Here is a 17,698-nt window from a genome sequence, read left to right as displayed (position 1 = left end):
CATGTGTACCACCATTCCTGGCTGATTTAATGAACGGTAAAAATCACAGCCAAACAACAGTGCCTGGCAAAGCACCAGAACATTGCAAGTTAAGTGTTATTCTCACTAAAATATATAGAAGTATTACACCAAGTTATACAATAAAACTATACATTCCTACCTGCTGTTGAACCCTACCTTGCATCAGAGGTGCTCTATGCAAAAGCATTTGACAGAACTGTGTGTGACTGCTAAATGTGCCCCTGCTGGGCCTTTAAATCCTCATTAGTGTTCTTTAAGTCAGTGCACCTGATTATACATCGCACAGCAGGAAGATCTAACAAAGTATTGTTATTTGTATTACCTTTTTATAACCTAGCATCACGCTCCCATTAAAAATGTATAGTGACCTTATCCATGTCAAGGCTTTCAAGAAATAATGCACTGAGATAATTGGTTGTTTGGCATCATACATAGCCTTTATAGCGTGTGTCAAGCCCTGAGTCATACTAATATATTTAACGTTTCTCATTAGGACATAATAAGAAATTGTGCCGGTATAAATCACATATTTATTCCTAACACGTGGCTTAGTTACACTGTGTGAAATGATGAAAACGATTTCCTGTCCACACTAGCTATGTCTCACATAGAATAAAATGCTTTTATTAGATTTACTTTGCACCACAAGAACTGGATGGGTTAAGCTGCTCATATTTTTAAGCAATGATTTCTGCACAGGCATAGGGTGTTATGTGTACTGCATCTTTCTGAAGAGATCTGGACCAGTAACATTAATAATGTGACAAACTGCCTCCATCATCATTCTGGATGCTGAAATTCAATAAACATTACTAAAATATTCTAACCACTAAAATCACAGCCACAGTGGTTTCAAGAGCAGTGTTTATCAGGCACTGAATGATGCTGGACACAAATCTGGGGAGTAATTCCCTCAATCAATGTAGACAATTCACAAGAACGTTTTTCACGTTGAAAGCTCATGCCAAGTCACCAGTTCACGTGCAAAGTAAAAAAAAAAATTCTAAGAATTCTTGCAGGAAAATATACCTTTTCTTAAAAATCACTCCTCACAGGACTTCAGCTTAAAGAACCTATGTCAGGTACCCAGCTCATGTTTTGAGATGAAATGCATCAAAGCTATGTCACTGTTGGTGCTGTTCCTTCACACGTCCATCCCCTGGCTCAGCGCAATCAACACAGAGCCTCCATCCAACTTTTGTGTGCATGTGTATGCCTTATGTATGTGGAGGTATACGTTATATTGTCTGAAGGCATTAATAAATTCTGCATTTCAAGAATTACGGAAAAAAAGCACAGTAATTCTATCACCTGTTTGGTGCCAGGAATAATAAATTATCCACTCTTAAATGAAAATTTTGAAAGTCTGTCATCTTAAGCTTAGTCTCCGAAACATTCAGGTGAGGTTTTGGGTTTTTTTGGGGGGTTTTTTTGTTGTTGTTTTTTTGTTTGTTTTTTGGTTTTGTTGTTGTTGTTTGAGGTTTGTCTTAGGTTTTTTTTTAAAGTAATGACAACTCTCTAAGAGTGGACAATTGCCTGAAAAACAGCAGAACTCTGAATTTGTTTTCAACCTGAAAGAATACTCAGTGGATCAATGGATTATGTTTATTATTCTAAAACACAAAATTAAGTGGGAAGAAAAAAAAAGAAGTCATAATGCTGACCAACTGTAAGGAACTACTAGACTAATTCAAGAGATCATTGTTAACGCTGTTATGACTATATTTAATTATCAAGCCCTGTAGAACCCTACTCAGGCAAAATAAACCTTTTAAAACAGGTTACCAAATAATCCTTCACGTTTTTACCATCAGCAGCAGCCATACAACTGCTCTAGGGTCAGACATAAAGGTTTATGCCTGGATTGGATAGTTTTTGCTGAACTTTTGCAAGGTGGATACTAGTTAAGTACTTCACATGCTCGTCATGTTAAATGGCCTACAAAGAGGTTAGTAAGAAGCAACCATGCAGGGCAAAATCTTGGCTGGCTACCTGGAATGTCTCCCAGGGTTCAAAGCAGTCCAAGCCAATGCAGGGTGGAAATGCCCAGCTTCACTCCTCACTAGCAAGGAATATGGGTTCATCAGTTTAAATGTAATAAGCATTCTTGAGCTGCCACCTCAGAAAGAAGCGAAGGAGGCAGACACTTCCATGCTACAACACAACAAGCAGCAGATGTTTACTCTTTTCTCCCTTTAAAAATTTTTACAACTTGTGAAATTTTCCAACTGAAAGCATCAGGATTTTTAACTAAATGAACAACAAAACCACCACAGCCACGCTAGCTGGCACTTAACGTTGCATTTGCAAAGTAACGTATCTCAGCCACACATGGGAAAACACTTTTTTTCCCCCGACTTACTAGATACGCATGTAAGCAAATACTTTTAGGTCACTTATGTTTGGATTAGAAATGAGACACTTCTGACACAAATGTACACACATCCCAAAGTAGGGCAAGCTGTGGAGAAGCATGGCATGAGGAAGCCGTCCTAACCAGGGGGCTCCTTCGGACACCACCACTCTTCAGGATCTTCTTCTGCGTCCTCAGGGTAGCTACGTAGTGTGTTGGAGAGTCTGGGGGTTGAAGTGAACTTTTCCCCTCGCTTGCCTTGCTCATATCTTATTTAGGATTTTAGCGCCGTTTGGGGAACAGTTACGGACACTTTAAATCACATTTGCCTGGTGTGATCTTTTATTTATTTACTCTAAAGATCCCCATGTGAGAGAGTTCAGAGCCACCGTGGTGGAAGAATTTCAATGTTTTAAAACACTTTCTGACGAGAACAACTCTGTCCTTATAAAACATCCCTCAGGCTCTGATCCCACCAGGCCACAATATGGATAGACCACAGCAAATATAAGCAAACAGGTTATTACTTTGGTGCCCTCCCCTGCATACTGCAGTAACTGTTACTGATACAGACTTATCACTAGACAAAACTAACTGGTTTACTAGAAACCCAGCCAGAAAAAAAAATGGTAAAAACAAAAATCTAACTTTGTACATCAACTGATAAATAATAATTGCTATCCAGTATGCAAAGTAAATTTGGCAGAACTAATCCCAGCCTACATCCTGGAATTAAGAGTGGAGCACAGCATATTTAGTAGACCAACTAGGTATTGTCCATCACTACTGAAATCAATGGAAATTTAAGTTTTTTCATGAACAAAAGCAGAAACTAACTGTGCTCATGGAATGCTACATTCATGAAATTATCCTTTTTTTCCAATAACCTGGTTTCATATTAGGCAAACAAATGCCTATATTTCTGTGCAACACTGTACAATGAATTACTTGCCCAGATTTTTCTAAAAGTAGCAGCAGCAATTGACATCAGGTTAATACAAAAGGATTGTTAAGCTGCATATAGCTCACAGAAACCAGAGAGTAAGGACATCATTCACTCTCTTGGAAACCCGCTATGGCCAACAGTAAATCTTTTCCTTCAGGCAAAAGTGGTTAAGTAGCCTTGATCATAACAAACTGTTGCTACAGATCAAAGAGTAATGGCACATTTATATTCAGAGTAAAGTAATAGCCAAACTCTCGCTTGAAGCCAAATAAATGGTTGAGAAGCACACAATAGGAGCTGGGTGTTGTCATTCCCATCTACATGTAACTATTCCACTTTTCCAGTGTTTCTTCATCCATTTCCCATGCTGAAAAGATATCATCAGCTGAGGTAAAAAAACCCACCCACATCAACCAGAGTGCGTGAACTGGTTTGAGTAAATGGAAGCCTGAAACCTCTTAATGTTAATATTAAAACTTCTTTCCAACATACACCCACTTTGAAATTATGAAGGCTCTAAAACTTTTGAAATTACTATTATTACTACAGAAATAAACAGCAGGTGAGCTTGGTTTATAAATGCTTTCCATATATTTAAATATGTAGCAGTTAGGATAATTACCCAGCCTTTTATAAGCCTCTTTTATCAAGCCATGAATTATCAGCAGATAGTGTGTTTTTACTGCGTAAAAGCCGTATTTTCACAGAGATGCACGTTGCTTGCCATTCCTGAAGAGCTTTAAAAGTCCTGAATAAGATGGTATGATAGTTAAAGGGATCCAGATTATTCAAAAGAAAGGTTTGGCTCCTTGTACATCAATAGCCAGGATATTACAAACTCTCTGGCTCTCTTTCTGCATATAAAAAAAGATTAGCCTTGCTTTCTGCAGAGATTAAGGCAATACACTTGTTTCACATTCTGCGATAAAATAAATTCCACTGTCATGCTGCCTGAAGCTCCTGTATCTCATCCATTATGTAAATCTCCAAAGAGTAGTTCAGCAAACATCATCTCAGTTCCACTGCACTTAATACGGCGACCTACACATCTAAGTTAATTTTCATCTTCCTACGACCAACAGAAACTCCTTATTTCTTAATTTGCAAGAGAGATGCTCACTGTCACCTCTCTTCATAACCACCAAAGCCCAAGCTCATATAGTTTTAAATGAAACTCAGACTTAACTCCAAATGACTGGGTTTTGGGGGTTGCACCATCTTCTCTAAAAACAGCAAAATAAAGTCAAGGAAAAATAATGTTTTGAATCTCACTATTTCTAGGACATCTTTTTTGGCGGGTTTTTGGGTTTTTTTCCTAATACAAATACTGAAACACTTCTATATTACTTAGAAATTAAGGTGGAAACTCAGTGTGTGTTTACCTATAATGTTTGAAAGCCAAGGCTTTTGTTTTCACTTGAGCTATGCTCACATGTCCATCCCAGCTGACTGCAGCAATCACAGCTGTAGCAGACTGCTATCAAACTGAACTGAAACAACAACAAAAAAAAACCCTAAGTAAATAGCAAAGTTCAAAAGAAGGGACAGCCTCAAAGCAGAAAACTTGCCCTTTCCTGACTCATCACCAAACCTCTGCACAAGAAAGATTTAATGAATCACCAGGAGTACACATGAAGCGCCATGTGGGAAGCGTAAGAGCGGGTCAAGATTTAGATTAATACCAGCAGCTTATTTTCTCTTTTAGACATATGTCCTTGGGTATATGAAATACTGTATCCAGTGGTATCATTATTCAGGTCTGTTAGCAGTGGATATCAGTATTAAAATAACTGCCTTCTCCTTACGTGCTAGCTACTGAATTCTAACACATTCTTCTACACCTTCATATGAGAAGTGACAAATTGCCATTGTTTGACATTATTCTCTCCACGGCACGTCAAAAATACTAAAATCCAAATGCATTTATTTCCAGCACTAAATGTTCATTGTCAGATATGTAGGAAAAGGAAAACAAGAAAGCGTATGTAGTATTTCAGTTTCTGGTTCAATGTATCTTAATCAGCACCGCTGTGCAGACCAAGGACCATGGGTTTTTCCCTTCTCATTGAGAAGTAAAGATTAACTCTAAAATGCAGTTAGCTGTGCTGCTTCATGATACTGAGAATTAATACCTCCCACAACAGAAGTATCCTTTTTTTCCATACAAACGCTTACATACTGATAACTAACGACCAGAAACAGGTCATTAAGAAACAAGCAGAAGTAGTAAGTCCTGTCAATCTCTGGTTTAAACCTGTTTTATTTGACGGATCATGCCCAACAGAACTGAACAGTATTCAGCTTCTTGGAAACCAAAAACCTGAGTATGAATTTAAACATTTTTCACCCCATTAGGCACTTTGGAAACTTGTGTCATACTTCTGAAAATACACACATCAAAATGGTCTTGTCAAACAGCTTTGAAATTAAATGCCTGTGCTTCCCTCCCTGGAGTAGTACAAATTTAGTCATTATTAGAATTAGTATAATTGTTCTCTAAGTGCTCTAGGAATAAAAGGTGAAATGAGCTCAGTGACTGCTCTTTCATTCCCACAAGAATGTGCCGCAGCAGAGAAGCCAGGCTGCAAGCACAGGGATGCTCAGGGATGCTTTGAAAACCCAAGGACTGGAGAATGAGTCCAGTAAAGTGGAGCCTAGTGTACTCACCATGTCTGCACCAGCACTGCTTACAGGCAGAGGTGGCGTCTGTTCTTCCAGGGAGGACACAGAAATCCCATGGGAAGAACTGCCCTCTGGAGATGCCTACTGCTGTCTGCTGACTAGTGGAAGACAGGAGCCTTCAGCAAAATGACTGAAGTTGAAAGGAATGGATCCAGGCCTTTGAGATCTAGCTCCTTGTGGACTATGTCCTGTCACTTATGACTAGTCCTCATCAGGGGTATAAAGGCTGAAAGAGGAAATGAAGCAGCTGGGTTTGAAACAGAAACTGGTTTGGAAACACCTCTAAACAAAGAGAGACGTTGCGCAATCTCAACTGGGAGGTCCCTGAGCGTTCACCTAGTAGAACCGCGAGTCTGCACCTCCCTCAGCAAGCAGCACTGTTGCAATAGGAAGGGATCTTTGCAGTTTAGCTGAAGATACCGCAGCGTATGTCCTTCAACAGCCCACGAGAAATCAGAGTATGCTAGGTAAGCTTTTGGACCACACATCCTGGTTTGGTTTCTTCCAAAAGCCACCTAGCTTGTGCAGCCCAAGGCCATGCTACAAGGCAAACTGAAGCACGCCGGGCCGGGATATTCATGGAAGCATTTCCTGATCTAAGCTAAACAAGCAATACATTCAGCTCACTTCCCAGCTCTGGTCTGCTCCAGCCAGCTTCCTCCAAAACCAAAACCGGTCTGCGGTTTGAGGGACTGATCCTTCCAGGCTTTTCTAGTGGACAAACCTCTACCAGTTTGACTGACCCTACCAAGCCCTCCAAGCCTGCCTGCTCAGACCCCTGCACATGGCCTCACGCCAGAGCCCACAACACACAACTGATACTTTCACGCCACGGAAACACGACACTGATAGGCCTCCAATTATCTCCAACAACAACGGTAACGAGCAAAAGGAGCACCGCAAAGGTACGGGAGGACACCCAAACTCCAAAAGGAAGTAGCACGCCTGCAGCAAGGGCAGTATGGAGGGAGCATGCAGGGACCTGGCATCGCTCGCACCATGCCCACGGTTTGCTCCCTGAAGTGGATGCACTCAGCAAGGCAGATATGGCAGGTCCTGCATTTAGGCTTGGCAGTCCTGAGGTACTAAACGCAGCTGCAGCCAGAACCGAGGAAATGGCTCAAGTCAAAATTTCTGACCTAGATCTTCGGGCTGCTTCCACCATTTTATTTCATATAGTCTAAAACATGCATTTTGGAGACTACAAGAGGTAGCGGCATCCGTTTCTGCTCCTCCCAAGAAGGGGGAACTCTGTTGGTAGAGCATCTCCTCTCCCTCCCAGCACAGGAACACCAACACACCACGCATTTCAAACACCAGAAATGGGAACCAAGGGTCTCTTGTGCTGGCATTATAAAGCAATTTGTCATTTTATGCTCACAGGCTAGTTTTTGCTGTCTCTGTTCTCAGCTCTGGCTAAACTTTTCAAGGTGAAGTTTTTTTTCACTCCCAAAATGAATTAAAAAAAACAAACAAACAAAAAACCCAAAACCCCCTAAAATCCCCAAACTTTCAAAACCAAAGTGACAGTTACAGGAGGACACTCATCACAGGAAGAGTTTAAGTTCTTTATGACTTAAATAAATCAAAAAAAGTTAAGTAATCACACACACCAAGCTTTACAATCAACAGCAGTAAGTAATACAAACAATAGATGCCAACACATTTACTAACTAAAATTGTAAGGGGATATCTATTAACTTTCAGAAGTAGTTTAACAGGCACTCTACTGCACTAAGTTATGCCAATAGGTGCTGAAGCAGGCCCTTACACACAGCTTTCACCTACATCCACAATTTACTAATCACAGACTTATCATCACCACCTATCTCTTCATGGAAGAGTGATCTAGGCAACACCAGCAAGATCTACCTTTGCTTTACAATGACATTTAGTAATTTTAATGACATGAACTGTGAAAAGAACTCCGGTATTTTAAATATTCCACGTTTTCATCACATTTTGTCAATTCTAGACTCATTACTCTCCTGTGAGCTGCACTACAATGTGGGCCACCTTACTCCTCCACACACCACCTCACATGAAGGTAGCTGCCATCCTTTTTTATGCAGTTCTCCATTCTTCCCGTTTCAAAAACTGTTTAATAAATAGGATTTTAATTCAAGAACTACAGCAAAATCAATGCACCTGAAGCATCCCACAGCAGCTCCAAGCAGAGCAGAAATCTGTGCAGCCACTGGGGCGCAAACCCTGCACACCGCTGCTGAGCAGCTGCTGGGCCAGAGACATTTCTCACAATTCTGAGCAAAGCCTCTTTGGCAGCTCTGAGCTGACTACTTGAAAATACAACCTTATTTATTATATATAAAAAGATCTCTTTATTTATTGATTTTAAAGCAAAGCTTGAGGCTTTTGCAGTAGACCAGGCTTTGACAGGGATAGTCTAACCCACCCCTGTGCCTGCTTCCATTGCCTTTCTGAATTTTGAGGGTGCAGAAAGACCACAGCTATCTTCAACGACTAAAATAACACTTCTAAAATATATTGTATTTTTGATATATGAAACTTAAAAGCAATGGTTGCGATCCTCCGTAGATGCCTGCCTCCGATCCACACTGGCAGGAATGAAATCAAAGGACAAAACCCTCAAAATCATAATCCAACTTGATTTAAACAAAGTCAGATCAAAGCCAAGCCCTAAATATGATTTGGCCCTAACTCCAATGAACTGATTTTGTGTGTCTGTGTCTGAGTGTGTGTGTGTGTGTGTGCGCACGCGCACACATGCTTTGGATACCCGCCCCAAGCCAGCTGCTGAAGAGCACCATATAAACACACCAAAATAGCTGGGAAATAAGTGGAATGGAGCCAAGATCTGGGACCCATAAACAAGAAACCTTTTAGGCTATGAAAGCAACTGCCCAGCAGAAATGAAGAAAGATGTGGTGTAGAACAAATTTTGTACTGCTGTTCATAAGGAAAGCCTAATAGGTCTTCCTAGAAATCATTCATTAATTTTACAAAGGCAAAGGGAAGAGGAAAGAGCTCATATGCGATGCAAATACGTCAAGCTGAAGGCGTTCATTGCAGGCATCTTAAATGCCTTTTTCTCCTTGGAAAAGATCAGTGGTGGCAACGCCCCCAGCAATTTTTCAGCCATGGGGATCGGTTCCAAGTCCACCTCACCCCACTCCCAGCGGGGCTGAGCCGGTGGTGAGCAAACCTGGGGGCAACCACCGCTCACAACGCGCGGCCCTCCAGCAGCCCATCAGCCACACCGGCACCCGACAGGAAGGGACGGGAGCAAGAGACAGCACAATATGCGGCAGTCGATGTAAGGAACAGAACAAGAAAGAAAATCTCTGCTGCTCCTCCCTTTCCTGAATATAAGGCTTGGGGAAAAGTTCTCCTCCCACCCTATAGTTTCAGCCTAAGTTTTACCTTTTTAAATGACAGTAAGTAAAAGCAAATCTGTCCTATGAATATGACCGTGTTCCAGACAACAAACTGCCTGCTATCTATTTATACTGTGAAATATTCATTAAATATCAACCACCAATCAACTGTTAAGGGACCCATCTTGATAAATGCTAGACAACAGATGAAACCAAAGGAACTTCACAGTCTCCCTGCCTTGCTGAATGGGGCCATCAGTCATTTTTAAGTGGTCGTTTGTTACATTGTTTTATCCAAGATATTTATAATCATAATGAATTGAGACAAGACATCAAACTACAGCCTCTTTGCCTGAGAGTAATCTAAACTGAAAAGCACAGAACAGAAAGGATGGATTGATGGCCAGTGCAAAATAACTCCCTTGAGATTAATATATTTTATCCTGTTGATGTTTCTAGTCATAATTATACTCCAAGAATCCACTGAATGATGTTAGATGTGAAACACCACTTAAGAACAGTTGCTTCCTTTCTAGGAAAACTGCATTTGTTTGTAATGGATACGGAGGGGAGAGCAAGAGAACAAAAACCAAACATATCACACTGCTACTAATATTCAGACTATGCAAAAATAAAAACATAAAACTTCCTCAAAACACCCTCAAACACATTTTAAGAAAAATTATTTTTATCATGGCCAGACTTTAAAACCACAAAAAAAGTAAAGACTGAAAGTCCAATGAGTCCAAACTCCATCCGAAACCAGGGTAGTAGCTCCAAAGGTAGATGAGGTGGCTCAGGAGCTTGCCCAGCCGGCACTGGAGCATGAGGTTGTTCCTCCCCAGGTGCAGGACTCTCCCCTCTGCTGAACTTGATGAGGTCCCTGCCAGCCCATTTCTCCAGCCTGCCAAGGTCGCCCTGAACAGCAGCCCTGCCCTCACCGCGTCAGCTGGGTACCATTGCGCAGCACCACGCATGTACGCCCTGCTCCACACAGGAATCAGGGGAGGTGAGGCAAGGGCACATCAGAAGTAGGAAGACTCCTGAGGTGGGAGCTCTGGAGAGCTCAAGAAAGATCTCCTTTGTACTAAGCCCTTCCCTCTAAACAGCTGAGCCAAACTCGGCCCTTGTTTTTTGTTGTTGGTTTTTGGTTTTGTTTTAAGAGATGATGCATGGGTTACATTCACGACAGCAGTACTTCTTGGGCTCCCTAGAAAATAAGCAGTCATCTCCTAACACCACTGAATTCAATACAACTCTGTGTTGTTCATCCTTTTTTAAGCCTTAAATAACTTACAACATAATTAAGCCTGATCAAATGAACCGCCCAGTAGTATTTCTGCAGGCTGTCCACGAAACCACAGTGTGAGTACGAGACTGTACCCAAGACTACTTGTTAAGTACAATGCAGACCTGCCTTTTCGATCTGAGCAATCTCTTATCCCCTTTAATTTCGTTCTCTGACCTGCTTTCAGTCCTGCCCACTTCTTTTTGGTTTAGTCTTGATCTTTAATTTGCCCAGGACTTTTTGAGCTACAGTTCCTACCTGCCCGTTACCAATTTCCTTACCAGCTCCTACCCTGGGCTCTCATCTCCATACATCCGCAATAATCACTGTAGACTGAAAAATGTAAACTTTAAATGTCAGATTCAACAGAAAACTGAACCCGAGGCAGACCAGCAAAGACCTAAACTATACCGATGTAAAATACAAATGATGCAACCCAAGTTGTTTACACCCCCAACGATACACCAACATACTCATGTTAGTAATGGAAAGCTTTCAAAACTTGGTTAGCAAAGCAGCAATAAAGTGAAAGGCTGAGGCAGGGTGCTGGGTGAAATCCAATCTCTTTCCTCTTAGAGCCAGAACTTTATCAACTGATCTTAACAGTGACCACAGAGGAGCCCTCTACACCTCTATTGCTTAAGTTTTCTGGAATCAGTCTTCCCAGAAAAGGAATTTGTACCCTCAGACTTTGAGTTCCTCCACATAACCACATTTTTTTCTTGTTCAGCAATATGATTTAATCATGGTACTTTCCTAATAGAAAATATTAACAGCTGGATTCAGAGCCCTACGTTTGCAAAGACTGCCAAACAGAAAACATGTAAAGAAATAACTCTGTATCCCCTTCCTTATCTGCTCATTTTTGTGCAGCTTCTCCACGACTACTGCGGGACGTCATCAGAAAGGCATGAGAGAGTGGAACTATGGCTTGACAAGAAAGAGGTCACCCTGTTCTCCTGTTCTTCCTTCCTTCTGCCACTGCTCCGCATTGAACCAAAAAGGCAAAAGCAGAGCTAGCAGTGCTGCGTCTCTCATGCAACTACAGTCTTTCCCAAGAAACTTGGGAAAAGGCCACACAAGTCCAGAAGTCTTTTGCGTTTGCCTGATCTGGAAGCCCTCCCTCCTCTGTGCAGACTCTGGTTATGATGGCCCCTCTCTAGGATCTGACAAATCCTTAACGTTTTCTGCCCTGGTGTCCTTTCGAAGCCAAACACCTATGACTGTCCTCCAGTCTGGCCCAGCTTCTCCTCAATTCAATGCAAAACATTACCACGCTACAGCAGTACTACTCTGTGCTGTCTTCTGGATAGCACAAGGAGTCCACTGTAACAAAATGATATCCAGAGATAGCTTACAGATAATTAGGTTGGTCTTTGCACCCTCTCACACTTTCTGCCAGTAAAGAGCCTCCCTGAGTTCATACATACAGGATTTTATCACTGCAGTTCTGGAAGATGCAAGCAAAGTTTGGATGGTATCAGTTTTTCATTCTGCTATTCACAGCCAGGAGGTCTGAGCAGGGAAGTATTTGCTCCCCCATGATGCAAGCCCATCAGACATCGGTACGGACTGCAGCCGTCGACACGTCAGCAATCAAACCAAAGAGAAATTCCTTAAGACTTCGTGCACTGGTTTTAGCAGGCAACAACCACTGATTCATACCTGGGCATATGGGTCCCTGATCCCATAGAGAAATTGTGTACATTAGTGCAGAGCTACTAATACCACTCGCTGTCCCTATTAGGGTTTAAATTTGGTTCTTGGAGGCTGGAGGTGTTTTCTGGGACTTGCGGTATATCAAGCAGATGTTCTGTGGATGCTTCTGAACTAAAGATTGTTTTGCTAGCTGTTGTTTTGGGAGACTGGACTTAAGGACACAGATGATTCCCTCAAGTCTTATGCTGCTTGTGAATCTGGAGGTAGCTAGGATCAGCGTGTCCACTACCTGTTGTAAACACTAAAAAAGCATACCCAAGAAGGAATTAAACTCTTCTGTATCCAAGTCAGCTGTTGATAAACTGTAAAACTTCTGACCCACTAGAAGATTGACAAAACCAAATTATCACGAAGATAAATAAGAAACTTTGTCCTGCTGAACTACTTTGCTCAAGTTAATAAAACTACAGACTTACATTTCTGGTATTGAACTGACACTGTGCTTTCGAAAAAATCTGGGGGTTTTGCTGGTTTTTTGATTGTTCCCACCCCTGACTGGGATTCAGGCGCTGAAGGAAGCTCTGTAGGAAACAGGTCTTCCACCATAACATATCCTTCCTTGACTAGTAGAGTTTCCAGAATGCCTTATTTAACTTAGCTGCTTCAAGGCATCTCTCTGGACCACGCCCTGTATCCCATTTTACCGCACGCTGCATCTGTCATTACAATTCATTTGCTCTGGTGCAAACCCACAGGCACAGTCAGCTTTGTTTAAACAGCCTTGGCAGGAACTGGTTAACGTAGCATCCCAGCCAAAGCCTACAGTACACGGTCATCAACAAGTCAGATTGACAGATGTCAAGGCCTACTGAATTTTATCATCTTAGAAAGCATAACAATAAAGCGTGTAAAGCACAGAGGTCCACTAATAGCTTCTTCCTTTTTAACTAGTGCAGAAAATGCATACTGTAAGACAACCATCTCTCTATGATAAGAAAAGAAAGCACCAAGATACTTTCAAAGATATCATATCTTATTTGACTTCTTAAACAGCATTTGTCAGCATGGCGTCTGAGCGCCACTCCACAACGTATTAAGCTTCATAGCCAGTAGCTGTAATGGAAGACAACGCCTCTCTCATTCCCCCTTCATCCTTGCGCATAAGGATAAAGAACATCACCATGCATCAGCCCATTCAAACACCTGGCTTCAAAGGAATTACCTATTTCCTTAACATACTACTAGGTCTTCCTTTGAACATTCAGGTTTAGTCAGAAACTGTTGTGTTAAGCTACAGCTGTGTTGACCTATAGTATTCCCCTGCCTGAAAGACAATATGGCATATGAAGCTCAGACCGGTTATTTCATCTATTAGATTTTGTAACACAATATAAATTTTTGATAATGGCAGTAATATGTATAATGCATATGGCTGTAAAAATGTCAACCAACTTTTATGGCTTTCCTCTTCATATGAATATTCAGTCATCCATTCGTCCCTAGATCCACTTCAATCCTGAAAAAGAAAAGATTAAATTATTTAAAATCGATGCATTTTCTTACAGGTTCATTAATTTCTCAAATATTATTGTATAGGTAAATAAAAACCTAACCAGGGATGTCTGTTGCATAGTAAAACAGAGGTCAGAAGAACAGTAAATAAACTTAAACTGGATAAATACGACAAAAAGTATATTGGAGAAAACCTTATGTTTTCTCTTAACTAATGATTTTAGTCAATGCTCTCAGTGTCTTTAATTTCTGAACCGCTACTTGAGGGCACTAAATCCCAATTGCTTTAATTAGTCTTCAGGGTCCATTATATATCAGTGCCCTGCGTTTGCACAGGTGAAACTTCCAGCAGTTACCGAGCGCAAATATTCTTTACTGGTATTTCAAAATGTGTTTCCCAGAAATAATATGTGAGATCTGGACAATAATGCATTAAAAGCCAAAATACATTTATTAGTGAACTCAATCAATACTCCAGCCACGGGAAATAACTGTGCCAGACCATTACAAAGTTTGAATACATATTTCTTGAAAGGTTTCCCATGGATACATGATTATATTTTAGTTATGTTTCCATGTGAATCTATAAAAGAAAAATGTATATAGAGATTTAAATACCATATTATACTTTCGGAAGGCTCCTTCAGGTTTAAGAAAATACATTAATCCAGTAGTCTAACTTTTTTAAAGCCTTGGGGGGTGGGGGAAGCTTCAGAAGTCCAAAATTTAAATAATATACAGTCTGTCTTAAAGCTCTTGCCAGAATATGTGCTACTTACATATGTCTCTTAATAACGGAAATGGTGTGAAGTCAAGAATCTAAATCTGCTGTCAGATTTATTATAAACAATCTGCTGTTATTTTTGTATTATTCAAAATAAGGTCATCCTTCAAATAGCAGTGGAGCATCACCTGCCCGCTTTTAAACCACAACCTGGTATTTCATTACTGCTGTATATACGACAACATGACCAGGTTTCCAAACACTAAGCAAAATTTTACACTGAAAACAAGACAAGAAGCTCCCTTAAGCATGTAAAATTAGTAAATATTCATATAATGTGCTACTATTATACTGACTAAACACCATGCACTTAATTTTATTTCTAAGAAAATATTAAGGTTAATAGAAAAAAGTAAGTTCCAAATATTCATATGAATCATAAAAGGATGCAAAATCACCACAAACACTGACTTAACTAAATACTGTAGGCTTAGAGCATGCTTACTATTGCAGACCATTTGCCCCATCTCCCACGCATCTTGTAGACTCTCTTTCGTTTTTGTTGTTTAATCTCTCTTGGCATTATTTGGATTCCTTCAAAATTTCCATTTCATGAAACAGATTTTCTTTTTTTTTTTTTTTAATTGCACATTTGAAGAACCTCCTTTGAGTTTCTAGCTGCTCTTTCTTTGTGTTAATGTCCAAAAATGGGACAAGTAGACCAGGTTTTCCATATCCTGAACTTACATGATGTGGTTATCTAACCTGAGCAGGAAGTTACTTAAGTCATCAAGTTCCTTAAAATTAAACATAACATATTCAAAAGCTTCATGGGGTCTCTGTCAGAGGAAGACACAGCTTGACCTGTAATTGTTTCCAGTTCTCCAGGTTTTCTCATCATTACTCCTCCCTACACGCACGCAGACACACACGCTCCTACAACGCAACTCAGCCTCAAGTTACACACAAACGCTGAAGTCCTATTAGGTTACCGTGGCCATGGTGACAGAGCAAACACGGGTACGTGTTTCAAAACTGCTAACACACCATCATCCAACTAGCCATAGCCGCAGCTGGTTTTGCGTTATTAGAGCGTGTACAACAGCCCTCCTCATGAAAAAGCTACTTCGTTAGCAATGACAAATAACTGGGTTTGCACAATTTATCAAGCACTGAACTGCCCCCGTCCTTGCATCACCGGGATGCTCTCCTCCATGGAAGGGCTTTTGCTTGTCCTCCTCTTCACCAAGCACAAGCAGGGAACACCACAAGCTCTGGCAGTGCCACCGTCCCACAACGCTGCTCCACCATGATACATGTGGTTTGGGGGTAGGACAGGGGTTATCCCCCTAGCACTGACCACCAGGGTGACCAAGAGCATTGATTTTGGCGGCCAATGCACACTTGCCACACGTCACCCATACAGGCCACAGGCCTCTTTGTTGCAACTATTCTAGGCTGCTTTCAGGGAGAAGACGAAGAGCAAACCGTTCATTTGAAAACAGCATTGAACTAGTAACTCCATAAATCTGTTGCCTGATTTTCAGAAGAGCTGAAAAGCTTCGGCTTCAGATGAAATGACTTTGAAATGAATATGAAAAATAGGACTGTCTGTCCTGACAGATCTAGCGCATCCATTCTGCCACGTGTGTCACTGCTGTAAAACCTGCTCTGGACTTTGATTTCCAGCAGCTTACTGTGAAATCTCAGGTTTTACTATCAGAAATATGAAAACAGACATGAAAGTCCAAATAGAAGCATCTTCCATTTGTATCAAGTGGCTTTTATACCAGAAGAAAAGCTACCCAGCGAGACAACCGCACAATATTCCCGATTCGAAACCTTTATGTCAGAAGGGCTCTTTAAGTAATCATAGAGCAAAGCACCTAGCAGACCACCAGTTTCAACCAAAAGAAAGGAATTTAAGTAGCAAACACGGAATTATGTCCATTTCCAGCCAAAGGCTAACCATCACCTTAAAATCGTGTTTTCAGACCCCACGAGTTTACAAAGCTTATGAATGCCACCAAACATAAGATTCCTTCTCCTACAGCAAGAGAAAACCAAACAGAAATTACAACACAGTCCATTTTGAAAACCTGTTGATCAGAATAAATGCCCCAGCAGTCCCACCCTGGCCAGCATCCACACCCACCAGCGGAGCTGAGCAGGACTCATAGACCAAAGTAAGGAACATGAGAAGGGTTTCAGGACAATCATGCTGAGCATATTTCTAGACAGAGGCCACTACGTGTGTAGAGGTGCCCTTGTCTCTACAAACAGAATATTTCTGAACATACAACCCCACGTTAATTCATTAAAAAACAAGTTCATACTGGTATCCCTTTCACATCTCTCTTACATACTGCTAACTTTTAAGTGAATTCCCATGAATATAGTTAAAAATTATTCCGTGTGCTATTTTCCCCCTTTTTTAAATCAGACAGATATGGGAAAAGACCAACTCATTCACAAAGTTAAGTCATTTGCTGAATCAGGATCTATTAACTTTTCCCTCTACAAAGCAAACCCCATATTTGGGCATAACTGTGTTTCTTAATCACCTTCTTGCATCATCTATTTTACTTTAACAGTATGCGCTTTTCTTCTTGAAAGCTCTTAAATCTGCACTTAAACTTCTGCAATCCCTTTCACAGGCCCTGAGTCACACCAAACTTCCCCGAAGATGGAGCGCGACTTCTCCCAAACTCATTAAGGCCACCCTGAACATCAGGTAAGGCAGGATCACTGAAAGCACAGTTTCAGCAGCTTTCAGAGACAAAGGAACCCAGGTTATCCTCAACCCAGCGCTGAGGATGACTACCTTTATATTAACAGTAACGACATACTTGCCCTTTTTCCCCTATGTTTCTGATTCTTGCAGGGAAATTTGTGAACTCCATAGCAGACATTCTGCAGAAGCTACAGATAAAATATACATTAACCATGAGCTACAGATTTGCAAGTCCTCAACATTTAAAATTGGTAAGGGACAGGAGAGGCTGAAATTCAGTGCAGCATTGCACTGAATCAGCATACTCAAAAATCTACCTAAATTGCACTTTGAATGCCTACCTTTCTTGCCTTGGGTCTAGCCCCCAGGATCTTTGTAAACTGAGATCTGTACCATTGTAACCGAAACTAGCCAAAACACTTT

At 41.0% G+C, this 17,698-nt stretch overlaps 1 protein-coding gene across 11 annotated transcripts in view; it reads right to left on the bottom strand.

Annotated features, from left to right (window-relative positions):
- KLF12 (KLF transcription factor 12) overlaps window positions 1-17,698 on the bottom strand; it is a 247,864-nt gene that overhangs the window by 164,364 nt on the left and 65,802 nt on the right. For all 11 annotated transcript variants that reach the window (XM_087757468.1, XM_087757477.1, XM_087757479.1 and 8 more), the window contains one exon: window positions 13,758-13,821. In XM_087757468.1, coding sequence (XP_087613594.1) covers window positions 13,758-13,778 — 21 coding nt within the window. In that variant the 5' untranslated portion in view covers window positions 13,779-13,821. The remainder of the gene's footprint in view (window positions 1-13,757; window positions 13,822-17,698) is intronic.

The sequence above is a fragment of the Nipponia nippon genome, unplaced genomic scaffold (assembly GCF_047370975.1).
Source record: "Nipponia nippon isolate SJK-2023a ecotype South Korea unplaced genomic scaffold, ASM4737097v1 scaffold_2, whole genome shotgun sequence".
In the NCBI taxonomy this organism is placed as follows: domain Eukaryota; kingdom Metazoa; phylum Chordata; class Aves; order Pelecaniformes; family Threskiornithidae; genus Nipponia; species Nipponia nippon.
Note: the sequence above shows the minus strand (reverse complement) of the source record. Positions and strands in the feature narration are given on the sequence as shown.